Source organism: Triticum aestivum, chromosome 7A (assembly GCF_018294505.1).
Source record: "Triticum aestivum cultivar Chinese Spring chromosome 7A, IWGSC CS RefSeq v2.1, whole genome shotgun sequence".
NCBI classification, from domain to species: Eukaryota; Viridiplantae; Streptophyta; class Magnoliopsida; order Poales; family Poaceae; genus Triticum; species Triticum aestivum.
The window spans coordinates 705,306,103-705,332,383 of record NC_057812.1 but is presented as its reverse complement, the minus strand read 5'-3'; the positions used below and the strand labels follow the sequence as shown (position 1 = coordinate 705,332,383).

Genomic DNA, 26,281 nt, shown 5'->3' with positions numbered 1-26,281 from the left:
TGATTGTAATCCTCTTCAGGATCTGTCTTGTACAGCTCTGAGAGGTCATCGGGCAGATCTGTTGATGTTTCTCCATGACGCTTTCTGCCACCCTTCCTTGTTGATTTCTCTGAAGCCATGAACTTTAAACTGAAAGGCTTCAATACGTTCAAAGGCTTCAAAGGCTTTCGCTTGCTGGACAGACAGGAACTGGCTTCGGGAGAATTTATGTGATACTGTAAGAATTCTGCAAATGAATGCAGACTATGAGAACCAAGGGATTCTTCCACGGACATGTACCTGTGATAGCATTAAGGTGCGAGGGAAGGGGAAGAGGTCATATGCATTCTCAGAAGATTTTGAAGATATATCAGTTTAGAAGACATTGACCTCATCGTGCGAAGACATTCACTCATAGATAAGGAGTTGGTTCCATATTTGTACGAATCCACGAATCAGTACAAGTGAGGAATCTAACTACTTTGTGAAGCATAAGTGAATATACTAGGCATGTTATGAGATGCAGTATGAAAGAGATCCAACTTGTGTGGATAGAAACTGCTTGTGGTAGAAAGTGATAAAGCTATAGGATCAAAGGGGTCGTAAAAAGGAAGTTTTATTTACCACACGAAGAACTGCTAGACGGAGTGGAAGAGGAGGCCGAGCAGTTCGATATTCCGTGCCCTAACTTGGCGACGGAGGACACCTACGGCGATGGTGGAGAGGACGATGTCCGCGGTCGGCGTGAAGACGGCGTCGGAGAGGTTGCGGCAGCGAAGCGCTTTGTCGCCGGCGTCGTCGGGGGCTAGCGGTGGCGCTAGGGTTCGTGCGAGAGTGGAAGAAGAGATAATGACTGTGGTGAGGCGTGTATTTATAGGGACAGGGGCGGCTCAGTGTTATTACACAGGTGCCCCTGGCGATTCATATTTGAGGAACACGTGGCCATCATGCAGCATATCGGGGGTTGTTCCACGTCCCACGCACGCCTGGATTGTCGGGTGGTCATTCCCAGAAAATGACATGTGCCTGATGTAGACTTGCGATCCACTTTGTCACCAGCATAATCAGCATCCGAGGATCCAACCAGATCAAACTCTGAGCCCTTTGGATACCATAATCCTAGAGTTGGGGTGTGAGCCAAATATCGAAGAATTCGCTTCACAGCTAAGTGATGCGACTCCTTTGGTGCCGCTTGAAATCGAGCACACATGCAAACACTAAGCATAATATCTGGCCTAGATGCACATAGATAAAGCAAAGAACCAATCATGGAGCGGTATAACTTTTGATCGAACTCTTTACCATTGTCGTCAGGACCCAGATGATGCTTGGTTGGCATTGGCGTCGTGAAGCCTTTGCAGTCTTGCATACCAAACTTCTTCAGGCAATCTTTGAGATACTTCTCTTGAGATATGAAGATGCCATTGCGTTGCTGTCATATTTGAAGACCGAGGAAGAACTTCAGCTCTCCCATCATGGACATCTGATATTGCTCTTGCATCATGTATCCAAACTCTTCACTGTACTTCTGATTGGTGCAGCCGAAGATAATGTCATCCACATATATTTGGCACACAAACAGTTCACCATCATATGTCTTCGTGAAGAGAGTGGGGCCGAGGGAACCAGGTATGAAGCCTTTGCTCTTCAGGAAGTATTTGAGTGTGTCATACGAGGCCCGAGGGGCTTGTTTGAGGCCATACAATGCCTTGTTGAGCTTGTATACCATGTCAGGATGTTTTGGATTTTCAAAGCCAGGCGGTTGTGCAACATACACTTCTTCTTCAATCTTGCCATTGAGAAAGGCGCTCTTCACATCCATTTGATATAGAAGTATGTTCTGATGATTTGCATAGGCCAGCAGTATGCGTATGGCTTCAAGTCTAGCCATAAGAGCAAATGTTTCATCGAAGTCAATGCCTTCCACTTGAGTATATCCTTGAGCAACAAGACGAGCTTTGTTTCTGACAACTTGACCATGCTCATCTTGCTTGTTGCGGTATATCCATTTGGTGCCTATTATGTTGTGCTTCCGAGGATTAGGACGCTTAACCAGTTCCCATACATTATTCAGCTCAAACTGTTGAAGCTCTTCTTGCATAGCTTGAATCCATTCAGGTTCCTTGAAGGCTTCTTCAACTTTCTTGGGTTCTGTTATTGAGACGAATGCGAAGTGCCCACAGAAATTTGCTAGCTGAGTTGCCCTTGAACGAGTGAGCGGACCGGGTGCATTGATGCTATCAATTATTCTCTCAATCTGCACTTCATTGGCAACACGAGGATGTACAGGGCAAAGATTTTGCTCTTGCTGATCATTGTCGTTGTTAGAGGGATTGTCTTCAGGCTGAGCATTGTCTTCAGGTTGATCAGGTGCGGAGATGATAAGTTCCTCTTCAGGTTGAGCTTCAGAGGGTATGATTTCTCCAGTTCCCATTAGCTTGATTGATTCGCTCAATGGAACTTCATCTAGCACATTTGGCAGGTGTTCTCTTTGTGAATCGTTAGTCTCATCAAATCGCTCATCCACTGTTTCAACCACTTTATAATGAAAGAGATTGAAGACTCTGTAGGAGTGCGAATCCTTTCCATATCCAAGCATAAAACCCTCATGTGCTTTTGGTGCAAATTTTGAAGTGTGATGTGGATCCTTGATCCAGCACCTGGCGCCAAATACTCTGAAGTAACTGACATTTGGCTTCTTGCCAGTAAGGAGCTCATAAGATGTCTTGTTCAGAAGCTTGTGAAGATAAACACGATTGATTGTATGGCATGCAATATCAATGGCTTCAGGCCAGAATTTTCTTGGAGTCTTGTATTCATCTAGCATCGTTCTGGCCATCTCAATGAGTGTTCTGTTCTTGCGTTCGACGACGCCATTCTGCTGTGGTGTGTACGGAGCTGAGAATTCATGTGTGATGCCCAAAGTGTCAAGATATGTATCAAGGCCAGTGTTCTTGAATTCAGTGCCATTGTCACTTCTGATGTGCTTTATCTTGGCGCCATAGTTGTTCATTGCTCGATTGGCGAAGCGTCTGAAGACATCCTGCACTTTAGTCTTGTAGAGGATTATGTGCACCCAAGCATATCTAGAATAATCATCGACAATGACAAAGCCATAGAGACAAGCAGTAGTAGTAAGAGTTGAGTAATGAGTGCGACCGAAAAGATCCATGTGGAGCAGTTCGAAGGGTCGAGTAGTTGTCATGATTGTCTTTGAGGGATGTTTGGCCCTCGTCATCTTTCCTGCTTCACAGGCATCACATAAGTGATCTTTCTTGAACTTGACGCCCTCGATGCCTATAACATGCTTCTTCTTTGCAAAGGTGGAGGTTCCTCATGCCAGCATGCCCTAGCCTTCGACGCCAGAGCCAGCATTCTGAAGCTTTTGCTAGAAGACATACGGCAAGTTGTGGTCCTGCTGAGAAATCTACCACATATAAATCATCTTTCCGATACCCTTCAAACACTAGAGACTTGTCAGATTCCATTAGAACAAGGCAGCGATATTTTCCAAATATTACAATCATGTTCAAATCCCAAAGCATTGAGACAGACATTAAGTTGAAGCCAAGGGATTCAACAAGCATGACTTTATCCATGTGTTGATCCTTTGAGATTGCAACTCTACCTAGACCTAGTACCTTACTTTTACCAGTGTCAGCAAATGTGATGTGACTCTTGTCGGATGGACGTAAGGTTGAGTCCATAAGAAGACTTCTTTTGCCAGTCATGTGATTTGTACACCCACTATCAATAATCCATTCTGAAGACGCTGGTGTTGTACCCTACAGTGCAGTTAGGGGGATAGGCTTCACGAAGAGAATTGTGAAGCAAAACATTTGACGAACCAGTGGGTTATGAAAGCTTAGATCCAGATTAGGACTAATAGGGAGAGTAGCAAGCGATTCAGGAACGAAGTACATAGTAAGGCCATTCGGGCATTTGATCTTGCGCCCTACAAGATGTTTAAGGTCCCCAGCAATAGCGTCAGACGATTTTGGTTTTCTGCTGGAGACCTTTCCCTGCAAAAGAGAGTTAAGCTTTCTTAGCCACCCACATCTTCAAGGGTGGCTTAGAAGCAATAAGTCTAAGTGCAGCGTCTGAGAACTTTGGCTTTGGAGCCCTAGCAAAAAGCCTTGCAGGCGGACAATAGTATTCATAAGAATAAGCAGAATAGTTCTTGGTCTTATGAACATGGCGGTTCGATGAACCGCGCTCATATTCATAGGCCTGAGTACGGTTTCCCTGCAAAACATTTGCGTTAGTGCGACTCAGGTGAGTCCTCTGTCTGTATGAAGCCTTTGGGCCGTATGAAGCCTGTGGTCTGGGGTTAGTCTTCTTCATCTGTGATGTCATGACGACATTCACAGGAAGATTTTCAAAACACCTTTTGGGAACCCAGATCTTCTTCATAGGCGGTCCATTCCTGCAGTTAGTACCAATGTACCTGTCAAACACTTCACCATTCTGATTCTTAAACAGTTTATAGTTTGCATCAAAGGATTCATCAATGACAATGGGGTTAGCACAAGTGAAGCCAGATAGATTGGATGGATCTGCTGAAGGTTCCTTTGCAGCAACCCATGTGGTTTTGGGGTACTGCTCAGGTTTCCAGTAAGAGCCATCAACATTCATTTTCCTTACGAACCCAACACCCTCTTTCCTAGGGTTTCGGTTCAAGATCTGTCTTTTGAGGACATCACATAGTGTCTGATGCCCTTTGAGACTTTTGTACATCCCTGTTTTAAGCAATGTCGTCAACCTAGCATTCTCATCAGCAATAGCAGTGGTATCCTCAGCAGAGGGGTTAGTTCCCACATCAACAGTTGAAGATATTGCAACAGTAGCAGCAGTAGAACATTCAGCAACAGAAGTAGCATTATCACGCTCAATACATTTAAGACATGGTGGTTCAAATCCTTCCTGAGCGGAACTGATCTATTTGGCGCGAGGTGACTCATTTTCTTTTTGAAGATCTTCATGAGCTGCTCTCAATTTCTCAAGATCTTGCTTCCTTTAAAGATAATCATAGGAAAGCTTTTCATGAGTTGTTGAGAGCGTTTCATGACGACTTTCAAGCTCCTCATACTTAACGTGAAGATTTTTTATGTCTTCAATTAAGGACTCAGATCGAGTCATTTCAGCGCCTAACAGATCATCGCTTTTGTCTAATAGTTTTTGAATATGTTCCATGGCTTTCTGTTGTTCAGTTGCAATTTTAGCAAGTGTTTTGTAACTGGGTCTTGAACCACAATCAGAGTCATCGTCACTAGATGTTTGATAGTGAGTAGTGCGTGTGTTTACCTTGGCACCACGTGCCATGAAGCAGTAGGTAGGAGTAGAGTAGTCCTTGTCATTTGCATCGGTGTTGGTGGTGAAGTCATTGTCTTCAGTGTTGAAGATGGACTTGGCAACGTCTGTAGCCAGACTTGCAACGCCAGAATCGGACTCCTCCTCAGACTCCACCTCCGCCTCCTCAGAAGCGGACTCCTCCTCTGAATCCATTTCCTTGCCAACAAACGCACGTGCCTTGCCAGATGAGCTCTTCTTGTGTGATGAAGACTTTGAGGAAGACTTGGAAGAAGACTTTGAGTATTTCTTCTTCTTGTCGTCAGAGTCATATTCCTTGCTCTTCTTCTTCTTTCTGTTCTCATTGTCCCACTGCGGTCACTCAGAGATGAAGTGGCCAGTTTTCTTGCACTTGTGGCATGTTTTCTTTTTGTAGTCATGAGAAGAAGCTTCATCATTCCTTGAGCTTGATCATGAAGACTTTCTGAAGCCTTTCTTCTTAGTGAATTTTTGGAACTTCTTCACAAGCATAGCAAGTTCCTTTCCAATGTCTTCAGGATCATCAGAACTGCTATCAGATTCTTCTTCAGATGAGGAGACAACTTTTGCCTTCAAGGCACGAGTTCGCCCATAGTTTGGATCGTAGATATCTCTTTTCTTAGAAAGCTGAAACTCATGTGTGTTGAGCCTCTCAAGTATGTCAGACGGATCGAGTGTCTTGAAATCAGGTCGTTCTTGAATCATCAGGGCTAGGGTGTCAAACGAACTGTCAAGCGATCTCAGTAGTGTCTTGACGACTTCATGCTTGGTGATCTCAGTAGCGCCGAGGGCTTGAAGCTCATTTGTGATTTCAGTGAGTCGATCAAACGTGAGCTGGACATTCTCATTGTCATTTCGCTTGAAGCGGTTGAAGAGGTTGCGAAGGACACTGATTCTCTGATCTGTCTGGGTTGAGACGCCTTCGTTGACCTTGGAGAGCCAGTCCTAGACCAGCTTAGATGTTTCCAAAGCACTCACACGGCCATACTGTCCTTTGGTCAGATGACCACAAATGATATTCTTGGCAGTAGAGTCCAGTTGAACGAACTTCTTGACATCAGCAGCAGTGACACCTTCTCCAGCCTTGGGAACGCCGTTCTTAACGACATACCATAGGTCGACGTCAATGGCTTCAAGATGCATGCGCATCTTATTCTTCTAGTAGGGATATTCAGTTCCATCGAAGACGGGGCATGCAGCGGAGACTTTAATTATCCCTGCAGTCGACATAGCTAAAACTCCAGGTGGTTAAACCGAATCACACAGAATAAGGGAGCACCTTGCTCTGATACCAATTGAAAGTGCGTTATATCGACTAGAGGGGGGGTGAATAGGCGATTTTTATGAAAGTCTTCAAAACGTGGAAGTTTCGAAGACAAACGATAGAAATAAACCTATTACCATGCAGCGGAAGGTAGACTACACTAGGCAAACCATAGTCAAGTATTCAATGGAGTGAGAGCACAATGACTAATAGTAGCAATGTAGTAAGGATCAGATAGGAAGATATTATGAAGCCAAACAGAATACTCAGTCACTCAGTGAAGACAAAAGATAGTGCAAACATACAATGACTTCACAAGGAGTAACAGTAAGTAAAGGGAAGGGAAGGATGAAACCAGTGACTCGTTGAAGACAATGATTTGTTGGACCAGTTCCAGTTGCTGTGACAACTGTACGTCTGGTTAGGGCGGCTAGGTATTTAAACCTGAGGACACCCAGTCCCGGACACCCAGTCCTGAACACGCAGCTCAGGACATCCAGTCCTCACCGTATTCCCCTTGAGCTAAGGTCACACAGACCTCGCCCAATCACTCTGGTAAGTCTTCAATGTAGACTCCCAAACCTTCACAGACTTCGTTCACCGGTGATCCACAATGTCTCTTGGATGCTCAGAACGTGACGCCTAACCGGCTGGAGGATTCACAGTCCTCAAGTGTAATAAGTCTTCAGATCACACAGACAAGAAGACTTAAGTGATGCCTAATTCTCTTTGGCTCTGGGTGGTTAGGGCTTTATCCTCGCAAGGAATTCTCTCTCAAAGGCTTCGAGGTGGGTTGCTCTCAAACGACAAAAGCCGTACTCTGAATCTGAGCAGCCAACCATTTATGGTTGTAGGGGGTGGGCTATTTATAGCCACTAGGCAACCCGACCTGATTTGTCTGAAATGACCCTGGGTCACTAAGGAACTGAGACGTGTTCCAACGTCAGATTTCAAACTCACACGGCAAGTTTACTTGGGCTACAAGCAAAGCTGACTTGTCCGACTCTGCACAAGATTCGCTCTCATAGTCTTCACTCGAAGACATAGGTTTTGGTTAGGCATCACTTCAGTCATTCTGACTGGTTCTCTTGGACCCACTTAACAGTACGGTGGTTCCTATGACTCAACGAAGAAGAAAAAGAACTACGAAAGATCTAAGTCTTGGAGCTCCATAGGCTTCATGCGATGTCTTCTCTTGTCATAGTCTTCAATGTGAATATCCTCATATACCACCTTTTGACATCAATGTCTTCATACATTTTTAGGGGTCATCTCTGGTAGGAAAACCGAATCAATGAGGGACTTCTACCTGTGTTATCCTGCAATTCTCACAAACACATTAGTCCCTCAACTAGGTTTGTCATCAATACTCCAAAACCAACTAGGGGTGGCACTAGATGCACTTACATGCCTGAAATCCAGAGAAGCCGGAACGACCATCCAACAGTTCGGGCGGGCGTGGGAACGTGGGACAACTCCGGGTATGTTGCATGCTTGCCACGTGTCCCTCAGATGTGAACCACCAGGGGAACCTGCATATTTATGTTGTGCCGCATACTTCCTTATAAATACATGTCCCCTGCGGTCAAGAAAACCTTCTTCCACCTCTCCACCTCGTCAAAACCCTAGCGCCACCGCTAGCTCTCGACGATGCCGGCGACGAAGTGCTTCGCTGCCGCGACTTCACCGACGCCGTCCTCACGCTGGCCGCGGTCATCGTCCTCTCCGCCGCCGCCGTAGGTGTCCTCCGTCGCCAAGTTAGGGCATGGTGGATTGAACTGCTCGGTCTCCTACTCTTCCCATCTAGCAGTTCATCGTGTGGTAAATAAAACTCTCTTTTTACCATCTTTTTTATCCTAAAGGATTCATCATGTTTACCGGAAGTGGTTTCTGCCTACTCAATGTTAGATCTATCATGTCTGCATCTCATATAATGCCTAGTATATTCACTTAAGCTTCATAACGAGTTAGATTCCTCACTTGTACCTATTCCTGGATTCGTACAAATCCGGAACCAACTTCAAACACATAAGTGAATGTCTTCAAACTGATTTATCTTCAAAATCTTCTGAGAATGCATATGACCTCTCCCCTTCCCTCGCATCTCTAATGTTGTCACAGGTACATGTCCGTGGGAGAATCCCTTGGTTCTCATAGTCTGCATTTGTTTGCAGAATTCTTACAGCATCACATTAACTCTCCAGAAGCCAGTTCCTGTTTGACCAGCAAGCGGAAGCCTTTGAAGCCTTTGAACGTGTTGAAGCCATTTAGTTTGAAGTTCATGGCTACAGAGAAATCAGCAAGGAAGGGTGGCAGATAGCATCGAGGGGGAACATCAAGAGATCTTCCTGATGACCTCTTAGAGCTGTACAAGACAGATCCAGAAGAGGATTACAATCAGCGCAAGACACGATCCAATGGATTCGAAGATATTGGGCTGAACAATGGTTTAAATACAAGTTTGTGACCCAGGAGTATGCTGAGAAGAATGCCATCAAGAGTCCTTGGGGTGACATTCTCTTCCGAAGCCTTCCACCCAAGACCAGAGCTGAAGCTATTGCTCAGGGTTTCTATCCCTGTATGGTCCGTGGACCACAGCCTGAAAATGCCGACCCATCATCACTGCTCTGGTGTCATGACGATAATCTCTTCAAGCTCAACTTCCAGCATGCAAAGGCATCGGCCAAGGAAAACAAGAAGTCATTGGGACTAGACTTCAACCCTGGTCCTTCTGCTCCCCGGGCTGACGGCACACGCGATCCTGAACCCAATATCATCGGACCTTTCTACAACCTTGATGGCCTTATCACTCACATTTTTGTTCAAGGTGCCAAAGTGGATCATTCTGATGATGATGCCGACACTGATGAAGCCCCAGCTCCTACTCCAAAGCCGCAGAAGCAAAAGAAGGCTAAAGCTTCAAAGCCAGCTCCTCCTCCAAAAGCTTCACGTGCGAAGCCACTGGCTACTGGACCTCCTGAAGACAGTGTGCAGTCTGAAGATCTATCATGTGTCTCCAAGAATACGGAGATGAAAAAGAATACTGATCAGGCATTGACCCCTGCTGCCATTCTGCGAGACGAACACATTGATCTGTCCAGTGATGAAGATCTTGCAGATGACGCTCTTGAGCAACTGATTAAGAGCAAGGAAGAAGCAGAAATTTTCAATGATTTGCCTCTCTTTGACGTGGCAATCATTCACAACTTCATTGATGAGTGGTTTGAAACCCCCAATCTCAGCTTTGCAGATCTGCAACTTCCAATTGGCCTCAGCGTCTCTTTCAATGGCGCCATTGCTTCTGAGCTAGCTCTAGCTCAGTGCATCGTTGAACTGAAGCACAAGATCGACTATGAGAAAGCTCAGTTCAAGAAGCACATGGCAAAGCTCAGCGTGCAAGATGTCAAAAACTTCAAGGTTATGCTGCACGAGCTCAAGGAAGCTTTTCTCAAGAAACGAGAAGAAGCTAAAGGTTCTCGTGAGCGCATGAAGAGTCTGGCTGACAAGTGCATGCAAGCCTACAATGAAGCTGAGAAGCGCAAGGCTCTTGGGCGTCCTGGCATCGACCCCAGAATGGCTGCAAAGAAGAAGAGGCCATCGACTGACAAATCTGCACCTTCAAGGCGGGAAGAACCTCGCATTGTCTTCCCAAGCAGCATGTCCGGCTCGAAGACAAAGGTCAAGTCAACCGTTTCAGAACTGAAGAATACAAGGGCTGCCGAGGCTGAAGCCAGAAAGAGGAAAAATCCTAAAGCTTCTGATGTCTCTCCCTCCAAGAAGAAGCGCAAAACCAAGAAAGATCGGGCTGCTCCCACAGAGCCCCTTGTTGTCGAGCCCATCTCGGTTGCTTGTCCTGACTCTTCGCATCAAGAACGATGGATGGTAGTTCATGAGCCTGCTTCCATAGAGGCTCCTAAAGCTAAAGACATTCCAGCAGTTGACCCCATCACTGCTGAAGACATTGGTCACCATGACAATGTTGAAGATGATGTAGTTCTTCCTCAGATCGAGCACAACTTGGTATCATCGCCTGTTCTCATGAACAGCGAACTCATCAGCATTGGTCGTCCTCTCACGCCAATTGCTCAGGATGCATCATGGGCTGATCACCCACGACAACAAGACACCCCGAGTACTCCCCAACAACAAGTCACCCCACCAGTGTAAGAAGAAGATGATGACTTTGAGGCCCAGCCAACTCCATCTCCACAGGCGTCGCCAGCATTACGCAGGCTTCACAATGGACCAAGGCCCCAAGTCCCTCTTTCGAGCGTTCCGGAAGGAGAAGTGTACCACCAATCTGTTGCACGTCAGGTGTTCCCAGAAGCCACTCCTACTGTGAATGTCTCCGAGTCTGAAGCTAAAGTTGCTGAAGACAATCCGGCTGCATCAGCCAAAGAAAAACAAGCAGAAGAACGTGTCCCTACTCCCCCCATCACTGAAGAAGTTGTTCCTGAAGTGAACGTGTCGGTGCCCGACCCTCCAGCTCCTCAAGTGGAGGTTGAGAATCCTGAGGCTGCCACCACTAACACCACTGAAGCCAATGACGTGGTCATGGCTGAAGACAATGTGGAGCCTGCACCAAACACTGTGCCAGAAGCCAATGAAGCCAATGATGCACCTGCAACAGATGTGCAGCCTGACGCCTCTGTTGATATCACTGCTCCTGTTCCGCCACCAAGGCCACATACTATCAAGCAAGCATACAACTATGGTCAGCTTATCACTGTCAAATGGCCTCTTCTTGTTCCTCCACCTGCTGCTGGTCCCCAATTTGACTATCACATCGAGCGCAGGCCTCAGGTTCAGAAGGCAATGCCAAGGCTGCCTAGGTTTCCAGGCACTGCATCTGCACCCGGATCATTCAATATCAATGGCTTCAAAGCACACAACACCTTCTTGATAGCGCCAAGAACCCCTACTCTAAGGAAAGAATATCTTCTGATCGGTTCTGGAGCTATCAGCAGCGCAGTTATTACTCATGCATCTTATACAATCAAGGTCGCATTTTTCCACATATGCGTCTTGACACTGAAGCCATAACTGGTCTGCCCTATTTGGAAGAAGTGCTGGATTGCTTCAGAGAGTCTGGCTTGTTGCAGTTCGTCACTGACAAGGAGCACTGGAACGAAGAATTGTTGCTCCAATTCTCTGTCACTCTTCATATTCGTGGCTACAACAGGGATCCGAAGACTTGGGTCCTTGAGTGGATGACAGGCAATGTTCATCATGAAGCCAAAGCCTTTGATGTCATTGAGCTAACTGGCCTGCCCACTCCAGGTGATCTTTATGAACCTGGTTGTCAGCTTCACGGTGCTGCTATGGAAAGCATTTTTCACAAGCCTGAACCCAACATGAGTCAGATGCTTAGCATGATGAAGCCTTTGCCTCCCGATGCTGAATATCCTAAGGAGTTCTTTGTTGAAGACCCTGAGTATCTGCCACGTACTATCTATCACATTATAAGGCGAACTCTCTGGCCAATCAAAGGACATTCTCCACATGCAAAGCTTGAAGGTGCAATGAAGACTTTGCTCTTCCATATTCTTCACGGCAAAAGCTTCAATGCACAAGACTTCTTCATCTGCCAACTTGCTGCATCAGGATCTGATCTCTTTGGCTTGAAGTTTTACGCTCCATGGATTATGCGTCTGATCAAACTACACTCAGCTGTCACCTATCAGCCCTCTGCTCGCAATCATCTGATTTTTCTACCTGACGTCAATATGTCAGTTGAAGCCATCTATCCAGAGCCTGCCAAGGAGCCCCTTAGTCTTCAAAATGCTAATAATCAAAGCTTCTCACAACACATTGAAGGAGTCCCAGCAGTCACTCATGTTTATCCTCTGGCTGGTACTACCCGTGCACCTCATTGTGCCCTCACTGAAGCCACTGAAAACACCATTGCACAATGGCCTAAGAAGCGATCTAGTGTTCTCAATGACCGAGAGCTTCTGGTTGCCCTTCAACAGAAACAGGATAAGCATCATGACTGGCTGAAGCGCCAAATGAAAAGCCTCTTGGTGGACGTAAACAGGATTCGCAACCTTGCCACCAAGAATGCCTTTGTCGCCCATGAAACTTGTCGGCGTACATGGAAAGGGCTGATGCTTATGTGTTCTGAAGATGATCTTCAAGATGATGGCTTCTCTGAACGCTTCAAGTTTGACTCAACTCCTCCAAGAAGGACTGTGCTGCGGCGTACTCCGTCTCTTGAAGACTCTGAGTTCTCCTCCTCTGCTGCAATAGTGAATGCACGTGTCATCGATGATGAAGACGATGCTACTTCACCACCTTCAGCGCGAATCAACACTGCACCAAGTTCGTCTGCACCGCCAACCAACACCGACGACCCTGCTGCTTCACCAACTCCTCATGGGAACGAGTAGGTGCTCTGTGTCTTCAAACCTTTTTGGTCCTTACTGACAAAAGGGGGAGAAGCATATGAGTTTGATAGTCTTCAAGCGGGTCCATATGGGCGGTGGTTTTATATTTTGCCTAGTGTTTACAACTCTCGCTTTTTGATACATTTGGTTCTTTGAGTTGTAACACTTAAACTCGATGGTAGTCTTCTACTTATTTGCTATTCTGTGATGCGATGATAAATTCCGCATGTGCGATGATAACTTCCGCACTTAGGTCATTCTGCAGACGTCCATTTTTCATTATGCATGTCATTATCTTCACATACTTTTCATGCATGATGAATTGTCGTCATAAGTTGAAGAGGATCTCCACAAGTACAACCTGCCATGTGCATTTGCATTCCAAAAGCAAATTACTTATATGCACATCTTCAGGGGGAGCCTTTGCCACTTATGGAGACAATACCTAAATCCTTTACATTTCACATACTTTTATCCCCGTTGAAAACTTCAACCAGTTCGTCATCAATCACCAAAAAGGGGAAGATTGTAAGTGCATCTAGTGCCACCCCTAGTTGGTTTTGGAGTATTGACGACAAACCTGGTTGAGGGACTAATGTGTTTGGGAGAATTACAGGATAACACAGGTAGTAGTCCCTCATTGATTCGGTTTATCTACCGGAGATGACCCCTAAAAATGTATGAAGACATTGAAGACAATGGTGGTATGTGAAGATATTCACATTGAAGACTATGACAAGAGAAGAAATTGCATGAAGACTATGGGGCGCGAAGACTTAGTTGTTTAGTTGTCTCCTTTTCTTTTTTGTTGAGTCATAGGAACCACCGTACTGTTAAGTGGGGTCCAAGTGAACAAAGTCAGAGTGACTGAAGTGATGCTCAACCAAAATCCTATGTCTTCGAACGAAGACAATGAGAGTAAATCTTATCCAGAGCTGGATGAGTCAGCTTTGCTTGTAGCCCAAGTAAAGTTGCCGCGTGTATTTGAAATCTGACCGTTGGAACACGTGTCAGTTCCTTAGTGACACAGGGTCATTTCGGACAAATCAGGTCGGGTTGCCTAGTGGCTATAAATAGCCCACCCCCTACAACCATAAATGGTTGGCTGCTCAGAGTTAGTGTACGGCTTTTGTCGTTTGAGAGCAACCCACCTCGAAGCCTTTGAGAGAGAATTCCTTGCGAGGATAAAGCCCTAACCACCCAGAGCCAAAGAGTGTTAGGCATCACTGAAGTCTTCCTGTCTGTGTGATCTGAAGACTTATTACACTTGAGGACTGTGAATCCTCCAGCCGGTTAGGCGTCGTGTTCTGAGCATCCAAAAGTCATTGTGGATCACCGGTGAACGAAGTCTGTGAAGGTTTGGGAGTCTACCTTGAAGACTTACCAGAGTGATTGGGCGAGGACTGGGTGTCCTTAGCTCAAGGGGAATAAGGTGAAGACGCGGTCTTCTGAGTTGAATCTCAGCCTCCCTAACCAGACGTACAGTTGTCGCAGCAATTGGAACTGGTCCAACAAATCATTGTCTTCAACGAGTCACTGGTTTCGTCCTTCAAATTCCTTTACTTACTGTTGGCCCTGGTGAAGTCATTGTATGATTGCATTATCTTTTATCTTCACTGAGTAACTGATTGTTCTGATTGGCTTCACACTATCTTCCTACCTGATCTATACTGCCTAGCTGCTATTAGTCATTGTGCTTTCACTTCATTGAATACTTGACTATGGCTTGCTTAGTGTAGTCTACCTTCCGCTGCATGGTAATAGGTTTATTTCTATCATTTCTCTTCGAAACTTCCATGTTTTGAAGACTTTCATAAAAATCGCCTATTCACCCCCCCTCTAGTCGATCACTAGCACTTTCAGCCACATCCCTCGAGGAAGATCGCGCTGCGTCAGAGTCCATGCGCCTCGCCTCGTGAGGGCCAGGTGGACCGCGCCCAGCCGGGCTGGCCGACCCACCAGGAGACCGCACGCCCTCCCAGGCCAGGACGGCGCGGTAGTGCGCCTGGCGGGCCCACTAGAGGAGAGCGGGACAGGGCGCCCGCCTGGCCGCCTATCTGCTGGCACGGATCCCGGCGAGGATTCGCCTGACGCTGCTACGGGCGCGGATCCCGCTACCGATTCACCTGGCGCGGCTGCAGCCACGGATCCCGAGGCCGCCGGATCTTCTGTGGCTGTATCAGAATCCTCAGGGTGCTGCATAAAATCATAAGAATTTTCACCAAAGTCTTCAATGTTTGGCTGCCCTGTTTCATGCACACTTTCAGCTGGGTCATTAGCATTGGACAAGGACATATTATCAGCAGTAAAATCAGCTCCCCCTTGAGCGAAAAAAGGAGGCGGCAAGAGATGAGAGGGCAGGAGAAGCAATTCTTTGCGAAGTTGAGCACCGGCATTTGAGTGGAGACTTGCGAAGGGAAAAACTTGCTCATCAAAAATGACATCACGGGACACATACACACGAGCAGAAGAGATGTCAAGGCATTTGTAACCTTTATGAAGGGTACTGTACCCTAGGAAGGCGCATTGCTTGGACCTAAATTCAAGCTTGTGCTTGTTAAAAGGGCGCGAGTTTGGCCAGACGGCACACCCAAAAATGCGGAGAAAGGAGTAGTTGGGCTTGGGGCCAAAGATTCGTTCTAGAGGTGTTTGGTTCTTGATAAATCTGCTGGGGATACGGTTAATAAGATAGACCGCAGTGAGAAATGCTTCGTCCCAAAATTTAAGTAGCATAAATGCATGAGCAAGTAAAGAGAGACAAACTTCTACGATGTGCCTATGTTTTCTTTTTGCGGAGCCGTTCTGCTGATGAGCATGCGGATAAGAAACGTGGTGTGTGATGCCAATGCGTTCAAAAAATGAGCTCAACCATTGGTACTCCCCACCCCAATCGGTTTGCATGGCAATGATTTTACGATCAAAGAGACGTTCAACATGAGCTTGGAAAAGGCGAAATTTTTTGAAGACATCAGATTTATTTTTGAGCAAATATATCCAGCTAAACTTGCTAAAATCATCAATAAAACTGACATAGTATTTCTACCTTCCTACAGAGACGGGTCCAGGACCCCAAACATCTGGAAAAAAATCAGCTCTAAAGGAGCTGTGGATCCACTAGTTGAACGAGAGTAAGGTAACTGATGGCTCTTGGCCATCTGACATGCATCACACACCAGAAAGTGGTCTTGTTTATTCGAGACAGGAAGATTGAAATCACGTAGAATCTTTTGAACTACCGGAAGGGCAGGGTGCCCTAGGCGCTTGTGCCACCGAGAGGTGGAAGGCTTGATGGCAGCAAGAACTTGGCGTGGAGGTGCACTTTGCCGTCCGGTCACGGGGAACAAGCCCCATCTACTCTTGTTTTGCAGAATTGTTCTCCGGGTAGCCTGATCCTTAACAAGAAAGAATTCAGGATGAAGCTCAATGAATACATCATTATCTCATATAAGATTATAGGCAAAAAGAAGGCTTTGGTCGGCACTAGGAGCATGAAGGATGTTGTTGAGATGTAAGGAACCAGAGGGAGTAGATAATACTGAATGACGAATATGCGCTATGTCCATACCTTGCCCACTTGCCGTGTGAATTTGGTCGGTGCCGGTGTAGCGATCACGGACGGCTAGCTCATACAACTCGCCGGTGACGTGATCTGTGGCGCCGGTGTCGAGATACCAATTGGTATCCACGCCGTAGGAGTGGGCAGAGTTGGCGGAGCGTGGGTTGCCACCACTACCGCCGCCGCCACCGCGCCCTCCACCGCCGCGTCCGCCACCACCACTGCTTGCAGGGTTACGTACATTGTTGTTGAAGCCTTTATCGAACCTCTTCTTGTAGCGCCACGCACAGTGGCCTTCCTCCTTGCAGATTTGACAGCGTTCGCGGTCACCGCGGTCACCGTTCTGCTGGCGCGGTGCACCACCGCCACCACCATTGCCTGAGTTGTCGGAGTAGTTGCCCCCGCCGTAGCCACCGCGTCCACCACCCTGACCACGGCGACCGCTGTCGTAGCCGCCACGACCACCCTTCGCAGCGAGGTTGGCGGAGTGATGAGCGGAGAAGGCGGCGTGCTGGGCGGTGATCCGGGCCTCCGCAGAGAGCAGCAGCGAGAAGAGTTCGCTGAGACCGATTGGCCGATCGGTGGCAGCGCGCGTGGAGATGGAGGTGACGAACCCGTTGTAGTCGGGCTCGTGCATGAGGCCCTCGAGGATGTGCGAGACGATATCATCCTCCTCGAGGGGCTTTCCTGCAGCAGCAAGTTCATCTGCTAACCCCTTCATCTTCGTGAAGCAAGCAGAGGCAGAGAGATCTCCCTTGCGGGCGTTGCCGATCGCCGAGCGAAGCTGAATTTGACGTGCTCAGGACTGCGCGGAGAAGCTCTCGACCAGGGCTTGCCAAACGCCCGCGACCGTGGTGTGATTGGACACATGCATCAGAACTTCACGGGATAGAGATGCGAGCAAAAAAGTTAGGACCTGTTGATCTTGAGTAACCCAGATTGCATGCTCTGGATTGGGCAGCTCGGTGGTCTCCTTCTTCCCATTGGTCTCCTTCTCGGTGACGATGACAGCAGCGGGTTCCTTGATCGAGCCGTCAAGGTAGCCCATCATCGCCACAGCCCTGACGTGCGGAAGAACTTGGACCTTCCACACCAGGAAGTTGTCACGGGTGAGTTTCTCCGTGATGGTGTGGCCGAGGGAGGCGAGCGAGGGCATGGCCATGGCGTGGGAGGAGGAAGAAGATGACATGATCTAGATGTGTGGAAGAACTAGGCTCTGTATACCATGTGAAACAAGAGGCTGGAAGCGCTTGCCGGGGCAGGGACGCATTGCGTGTTTATATAGACCAAACATGCGGCTAAGATTACAAGGAGGTTAGGGATAGGTTAGGTGTGGATTGATCTCCAAGCTAAGCTAACTACCAAGATCTAGTCACAACAACCTAACCTATCCTAACTACAACACGCACGCCACATATCTAGCCGGCACAGTTTATAACATACAGTGGCAAGGCATACAATGATGTTTAACAGTTGAAGCTTTAGCTAAGCACGTGTTGTCGTTGTCGTTGGGGCCATAGGAGGAGAGGAGAAGCTGTACTTGCGATGTAATTTTTATTATGTTTGAAATGCTTTGTACTTCCGATGAATCTTTATAATAGATCTGATATTTTCGTAAAAAAAAATCTCACACCAATACATCAACAATTTTATATCTGGTGACTCTAATTGGTGGGCGAATTATATATCAGGCTTGCCGATAGGGCTGAACTTATCAGTTAATCATATTTCACAACCTCAGATAATCCGTAAGAACTACAGGATAATCCACGTCCGATGGATATTATCGACCATATCCGTTGGATATCCAGTTGACCAAAATCCGTATCTGTATCCATATCCGATGGATTCGTGCAAGTGCAGACCATATCCTTAGAAACGGATGTGAATACTGATCCGGAACAGGAATTATCTGTACCATTTACATCCCTAAGGGTAACCCGCATATTTGTGCGGCTAGAATTTTTACCGTTATAAAAATATGTTTTACATATTATTTTTTTCAAAGTTGATGTGTTCAGATACCATTATATTCACATAGGTTACAGAAAAGTTTATAGCAAAAAAAAGCCTATTTAGCGACCTAGAATGATTTTTTAGTGTTCCTCGACCTCAGCCAGTTATTCTCCTCCAGACTAAGTATTATCTGATTAATTTTTTATAGCCCTAGTTCTATACCATCAAAAATAAAATAATTAAATATAGCTAACATACCTGGTGTCAAAATTATTGTACTCCCTCTGACTCCAAAAGAAGAAGGACCATAAAGTTTGTCTATAATCAAGCGGTGTAAAGTGGACCACCTTTGTAGGAAAAACTATCATAACTATAATACTAAATAATATATTTACCCTAAAATAGTAGTATTAAAAAATATATTATTATGTATTTACTGATACTAATTTGGCATTCAATTTCTGTTTATTTTTTTCTAGAAATTCGGTCAAAATTTGCGCGGTTTGACTTGTTTGTCTTTATTCCTTCTTATTTGGTCATTAGCGTATATCTAAAACTAAAGAGTTTAGAAATTGTCCAGTGATGATTAAGCATTAGTATTGATGGCTTACATCTAACCCTATTTTAGTTTCCTCAATCCATCTCATCATTGATCATTAATATAATGTTGTTATGCTTAAATTTGTTGCAAAATCATGCCTCTTCTGCACACTCATCTTACAAGTTATTAATATCTCTTACCCATCTATATATCCATAAAAACATGCTCATCATAACGTCAGAGGTGTTCGGGCTGAACCATTTTGGCACCACCTTCAACACGGTGACCACAAGGTGAGGTAAGCAATGCTTCGCATTCTCTTTTCTGATCATTGCCATGTGTCTGTGTCTTCGGGTCTGCTGTAGCATTTGAATACTTCATCAGAACAAGCAAGTTTTATAGACAAGTTTTATAGCAAGTTTTATAGTCTGTGTCTTCGGGTCTGCTGTCTTTTGTTTTGTAAACGACGCTCTGTTCTTGTTCTGTTCTTACAACAATATCATGTTACATTTGGTCAGGGCTGAAAGAATGCAGAATTGGGTTGCTTAATTAGTTAATTAATGAATGTACGGGCCAATTCAGATTTGGGTTGCTTAATTAGTTAATTAATGAATGAACGGGCCAATTCAGATTTGGATTGCTTAATTAACTCTAGGAGCAGGACAAATTCTGATTGCTAATTGCATATTGTCACTGTCATGCGTAGTGGCGGCATTGGATTGGTGAAATGGTAATGAAGCCTGCATGGTACCATGTTTATTTTTTAATTCCCTGAAAAAAACTTGTTAGCCTTTTGCTGTAGGTAAGGCGTGTGATCCTTGTTGCAGTAGCTTTTTGTATTGTTGCATACTTTATATGCAGCAGCATTACAAGTGTGAGAAGAAAGAAATATTGTTTCACTTGAAAGGTGCATTATTTTTCTCTCACCAAACACTGCATTTTTGTTTTGTAAGGGAGCACTAGTGAACAAGCTCATTCTTTTTCCTTGGCTTCCTGGCGTGATGTCACTTCACTTGTCACCTTGCTTAATATCCCCATTGGCTGTCTCGGGTGCTTTGTCCTTCTCTTTGTCTTCCTCCTTGCCTTTCTTCACCTCTGTCTCCTCTATCTCCTTGGCTTTCTTCGCTTGAGCCTCCTCTGCCTCCTTCACCTTGACCGCCGCCGCTTCCTCCTTGGCCTGCTTGAGCGCCTCGATTAGGCCTATCAAGCACACATCCGGGTCCCTCTTTTTCTTCTTCGACATGGGCATCAGGTTCTCTGCAACGTCAGCGGGCGACATGTCGGTCTCCTCGAGCAGGCGTTGAACTTCTCCAAACAGCTCATGCTCAATGACATCTAGGTAGTTCTTGGCGAGCACCTTGAAGCCCTCAAAGCGGCAGTAGGACATCTCGATGTGCTTGTCCATCCTACCCCGCCGGATCAGTGCCGGGTCCAGCTTCTCCTTGTGGTTGGTGGTGAAGATGATGATCCGCTCACCTCCGCAAGCAGACCACAGCCCGTCGATGAAGTTAAGCAGGCCCGAGAGCGTCACCTTGGTGGCATCGTCCTTCTCTGGCTCTATCGGTAGCTTCGGCTTGTCATCGTTGTCGGAGTCCTTGTCGCTTGAGGCCTTCTTGTCCTTGCGGCGTTTTCCTGTGAAGTCGACGGAGCAGTCGATGTCCTCTATGACGATGATGGACTTGCCCGTTGTCTCGATGAAGAGCTTCCGTAACTCGGTGTTGTTCTTGACCGCCATGAGCTCAAGGTCGTAGACGTCGTAGTCGAGGAAGTTCGCCATGGCTGCGATCATGGTGGACTTGCCGGTGCCGGGCGGTCCGTAAAGGAGGTACCCACGCTTCCATGCCTTGCCGACCTTGGCATAGTATTCCTTGCTCTCCTGGAACGCCATGAGGTCATCGATGACGGCTTCCTTCTCATCGGGGTGCATGGCGAGCGTGTCAAAGGTGGCGGGGTGCTCGAAGGGGACGTGGCTCCAGACGCTTTTGCCCCGGTAGGGGTTCCAGCTGCCGCTAGCATTGTTGGTGAAGAGGCGGCGTTGGCGGTTCTTGACAGTGACAGCGCGGCCCTCGCCGAGGATGAAAGGAAGGTAGGAGTCAACGACAAGGTCGCGATGCTGCCGATGGAAGACGACCCGGTAGAAGCGCTTCTCGTCCCCGCCGGGGTATAAGCTGATGACGTTGGCCTTGGACTGCCTCTTGGAGGCGTACCACCAGATGGTGATCCCAGAGAAGTCGGCAGTGACCTCTTCATGGTCGTCCACGGAGACCAGGAGGTTCTTGCTGTCCTTGCCGAGCTCGGCCTTGAGCTTGCGCGCGCGGCGGGCGCACGCATCGCTGAGGTAGGCCTCGACGGCGAGGAAGAAGTCGCTGCGCTGGAAACGCTCGGCGCCATACTCGGAGATGGTGATTTGGAGGTAGGGGTTGAAGCAGGCTGCGAGCTTGGTGGCCCAGGTGGTGAGGTAGAGGCGGAAGGTGGGGGGCACGTAGTTCTGCACCACGGACCAGAGGAAGATGACGGTCGCCACCGCCGATCCGAGCCCCGCCCACCTCTCCACTAATGCCGCTGCCATGGCCGGACCTAGAGCTCCTCTTGATATTGTGTCGATGGAAAGCCGTAGTGACCTAGACTAGACTGGACTGGACTGGGCATGTGTGTGCGTGTTGCGTATATAATGCCAATGGCTCGTGTGGTGATTTTGCTGAGTTTGAAGCTTAGCTAAGCATGTGTTGTCGTGGTCGTTCGGGCCGGAGCAGGTGAGCATTGATCGAACAGTCCATGGAAACGAGATTACTTAATGGATCCAATGGCAAATGCAGACTTGGCTAGCTCAGTTTTGTAGAGCCAACCAGATGCGTCAGGATTGCGATTGTTAATTGCATCATGAAACATTTTTAGATGATTGATTGCATCTTGTTACAACAGGCTAATATAAAAACTAATCAGAGATGCATGAGGTCGGCGAGATGAAGCCTGGGTGACAATTTGCATCTGGTTGACAATATGTTAGAACATTATACTCCAATAACAGCGAGACACTGCGCGCGCACATACACACACACACACTTATTTGGGCCAACTCATGGGCCACACCATTGAAATTTTGTTTACATGAAATAACATCACACGCAGTAAACCAAGCCTTAGGGCAACTCTGATGTGGATCACCTATTGGACACCACCATTGTCTAAAAAAACCTATTGGACATCATCAAGACCTCTTTTCCCCTACGCTAGGGTTAGCTTTTCCTCTCAGCGACGTTGATGCCATCGTTGAGATTTTGCCTCCCCTGCCTCTCCCATAAGGACCGACTCAGATTGATCATGAGGTGATCCTATAGATCATTGTCTGGTCTTGGCGGACCTGCGGTAGATTCAGAGGACCTAGGGTTCGACGCCTGACAATTTCTTCTCATTGGGCTAGATTTCCGCCATTGACAACGAAGCTCCTGACTCGGGTACTAACATGAGCGATGTGGAGGCTTTGATGAAGTAACTTGGGCTTAGAGAGGACGACCTCCATGATGTTTTTGTGGAACAGTATGAAGCACTGACGGCTAGTTTGGCATGATGGATAGCCATTGCCCGAGTCCATATGGACAAGCCCAACAACCAATACTGTCTTTAGAAGAACATGAGAGTAGCGTGGAATTTTGCCAAGGAGGTGACCTTTTGCCCCCTGAACGACAACCTTTACACCTTGGAGTCCTATTGCCTTGATGATTCGAAACGGGTTATGGAAGAAGGGCCTTGGAATTTTCGTGGTGTTGGCGCCATACGAAGGGTTTACATAACCCTTGCTGATCAAGCTCGATTCTCTAAAGATATGGACCTAAATCCACGACCTACCAGATGAGTATGTGTTGTTACTGAAATCACTAACAAGGAAGGGGCGAATTTATCTATGCTGAGCTGGAGTCACAAGATTTCGAGGGATTTTTTCTAGAGCTGAAGTTAAGATCAATGTTAATAAACATACGAAGAAAGTTGTTTCACTTATCCCAGATAATAAGCGCTAGATCTTTCGCCTAAAATATGAATGGCTCCCAAACTGGTGCTCGGTGTGTGGAAACCTTGGTCACATGTACAAAGAGTATGGCAATGAGATTCACCCCTTCCCCCGCGGCCCCTTGTCTTTAAGGATATGTGAGCAACCTGGTTAAGTGGAGTTAGACATGGCCCTGGATGTGGTAGGGGTCGTGGTCAAATTAGATGGTTGTTTTAGTTCGGGTGAAGTACATTGTAGATCCCTGAACTGTTTTATGGGTGTCATGTAAGTCCTCAAATATGAAAATCGTCATCTAAATTCTCAAAGTGTAGTAAGTGTGTCATTCAAGTCTAAAAACTGTCCGACCCTGCCTAACCGGCCAACTGACGTCGTTGACCCGTGACACGTCAGACAAAGGGCCCTCAAGTTAACGGCCGGTGATAGAAATACGCAAATAAACTAAAATCATTATTTCAAAAAATGTTCGCGAATATGGGGAAAATGTTCGCAAGTAATGAAAAAAGTTCACGATTTTAGAAAAATGTTCACGAATGATGAATTTGAATAAAAGTTCGCGATGTTAAAAAAATGATTGTGAACGATAAATTTTAAAAGAAAATAAGATATCTTCACGAACGATAATTTTGGGAATATGTTCGCGAACAACAGAAAATGTTCACGAATATGGAATAAATGTTCGCAACTTTAAAAGAGTATTCACGAAAGATATATTTTAAAATATGTTCACGGACCATGAATATTGTTAGCGAATGTTGAAAAAATGTTCATGAGTAAAAAAATGTTCACGAGTGATGAATTTGAAAAAATGTTTGCGTCCGATGAATATGGAAAAAAATACTCACGACTTAAGAAAAATATCTGCGAACGATAAATTTTTTAAAAAAAGAAAATAAGTTCACAAACCACCAATACTGTTTGTGAACGATAAATTTGAAAATATGTTCGTGAACTCCAAAAATTGTTCATGAATATGGAAAAAATCACGAACAATGTATTTGAACTTGTTTTTTTTGCACAAATTTCATAAATGATCATTTTTCAAACATTAGAGATTTTTAGAAAGTTGTGAATTTTAAAATATTCACGATTTAAAAAAACATTTGTGGTGAAGAAAATATTTATGAACTCTGAAATATGTTTATAAATGTACAAAAAAAATCGTTAATATAAATGTTCATGGTTTCAAAAATGTTCAGAACTTCAAAATTATGTTCACGAACAACAAATATTTGTGGTTCATGAACAAATTTTCAAATTTATCATTCGCGAACATTTCTTAAAGTTGTGAACATGTTTTCAATATTCGGGAACATTTTTTGAAACCATGAATTTGAATCTATTTGGAGTGAAGTGCATTTATCATTCCCTAGAATTTATTTGATTTTTTTTTGCATATTTTCACCACCGGCCGTTACCTTGCAGGGGCCAATGTCCGACGTGTCATGGGTCAACTGCGTCAGCTGTCCGGTCATGTGTGGTCGGACAAATTTTGATTCTGAATAACACACTTACTGCACTTCGAGAACCTGGATGCCAATTTTCATAGTTTGAGGATCTACATAATGCCCCTAAAATAGTTTAAGGACCTACAATGCACTTCACTCTTTTAGTTCCGATGGCATATATATGAAATTTCAATTCTATATCTACGTTGTTGTTTTATTTAAAAAGGATGGTCAATTTTCTTTGCGTGCGTGAGATGGGCCTTTTTTTTTGCCCTATTTAAATTGCCATTAAACCTATTAAACTACGCGTGAAGGGCGGCCAACCAGCTATGCCACATGACACAAGCTGGTTGGCCGCGGCGAGAAATTTTTTGGAATTTTTTTAGATGAAGGTGTATATTGTATTTTAAATGTATTTTTTTCTTTTTAGATGAAAGTGAGGGTCGCTGGTATTTTTTAAATAAAGGGTTATGCAAAGTGGCATTCACTGGGAGGCTGCGGTGGTAATTTTTTCCCTTTTTCCCTTTTACTTTTTTAGATGAAAATGAGGATTTTTTTTCTAAGATGTTCTTTTAGATGGAGACGAGGACTCTATGTATTTTTTTAAAATGGAAACGTGCGCACAACTTCCTCTTAAGCGGTGTCACATGGTGGCGCCCCAACCACTAGTTTGATGAAAAAAGGAGAGACTAGAGTGCAATACCAAATCTCCAGGGACGCGTCACTAGCCACTGCCGGGGCTGTAGTGTTTCCAATAGTAACGTGTTCGCTGTCTTTCATCTTATAGCGAATGAGTTAAAAAAAGTCTGATGTGGCTGCGATCGTACGACAAGATTCGTGCACACCAATCTGACGGGAGAGAGTGCGTTCGCGGGGACTGGCCTCCTGGCGAACGGTGGCGAGTTACATTTCTGTTTTGTTTCTGCTGGTGGAGACACTCCTCCAAGTGCTATCGCGTCCGTGTTCTTCTCAGATTCCTTTCCATTTCTTAGGGCCAGTTTGTTTCTAGCTTATAGCTTATTGTCAAAATAAGCCAAAAGTGCAAAAGAAATCATTTTGTAGAAAATCAGCTCAACTTATCCTTCACAATGCAAAAAAGCTAGAGGAGGGGTGCTTCTCGCTATTGTTTGAGCATACTAGTAATCATGCACGTGCGAATGCATGTATCTAAATAAAATTGATCACACTGATATAAATCTTAAACAATAATTTTAAGAACATCACTAAATAAATGTATCTTTTATTCAAAATTGATGCTTCACCCTAGAAACGCAAAGCAGATAACATTCCAATCATCATCTACTTGTGAGCCACATATCGACCAATGTTGTGTGGCCTCCTCGTTGAAGAAATCATCGACCACATGATCTTCACTCTCCTTCAGCCAGAGTCGTTGGGCCAAACTAAATATTCACTGGACCCTCCGACCTTCTGGTTCCAACTCATGAGTCAACTATGAAATGAATGACCCAACTCTCTGTTCATGGAAACTTTTCTTGTGGCTGCATAGAGGCTCTAGAAAGAGAGGAACAATAACCACTTCAGATTCGTGGCACCACATATTACCATCTGGACGAACAAATTCAAGGACCACTTCTCTCTACTTGTATTAATATTTCCAGATTTTAGAAAATAAGGAATTCTGCTACTATAGAGATCTTAGTTGGAGATAACACCATTCAAATATATTCACACAGATTTTTTGTCACGGGAATATATTCACACTGTTCACAGCAAACATCAGTAACGAACTCTTTATATTAACATTTCAAATGACTTACACAACTTCCACTATACATAGGTAAATGAAATGGGTGTAT

The 26,281-nt window shown here is 45.5% G+C and overlaps 1 protein-coding gene across 1 annotated transcript; it reads right to left on the bottom strand.

Annotated features, from left to right (window-relative positions):
• Positions 1-19,782: 19,782 nt before the first annotated feature.
• LOC123146834 (AAA-ATPase At3g28580-like) lies at positions 19,783-21,842 on the bottom strand. The gene has a single exon (XM_044566110.1). The coding sequence runs from the start codon at positions 21,577-21,579 to the stop codon at positions 20,020-20,022; it is 1,560 nt and encodes a 519-aa protein (XP_044422045.1). The 5' UTR covers positions 21,580-21,842; the 3' UTR covers positions 19,783-20,019.
• Between the last annotated feature and the right edge of the window lie 4,439 nt (positions 21,843-26,281).

Excerpts from the sequence above, each read along its gene's own strand:
- LOC123146834 (XM_044566110.1), bottom strand. The coding sequence starts at position 21,579 with ATGGCAGCGGCATTAGTGGAGAGGTGGGCGGGGCTCGGATCGGCGGTG.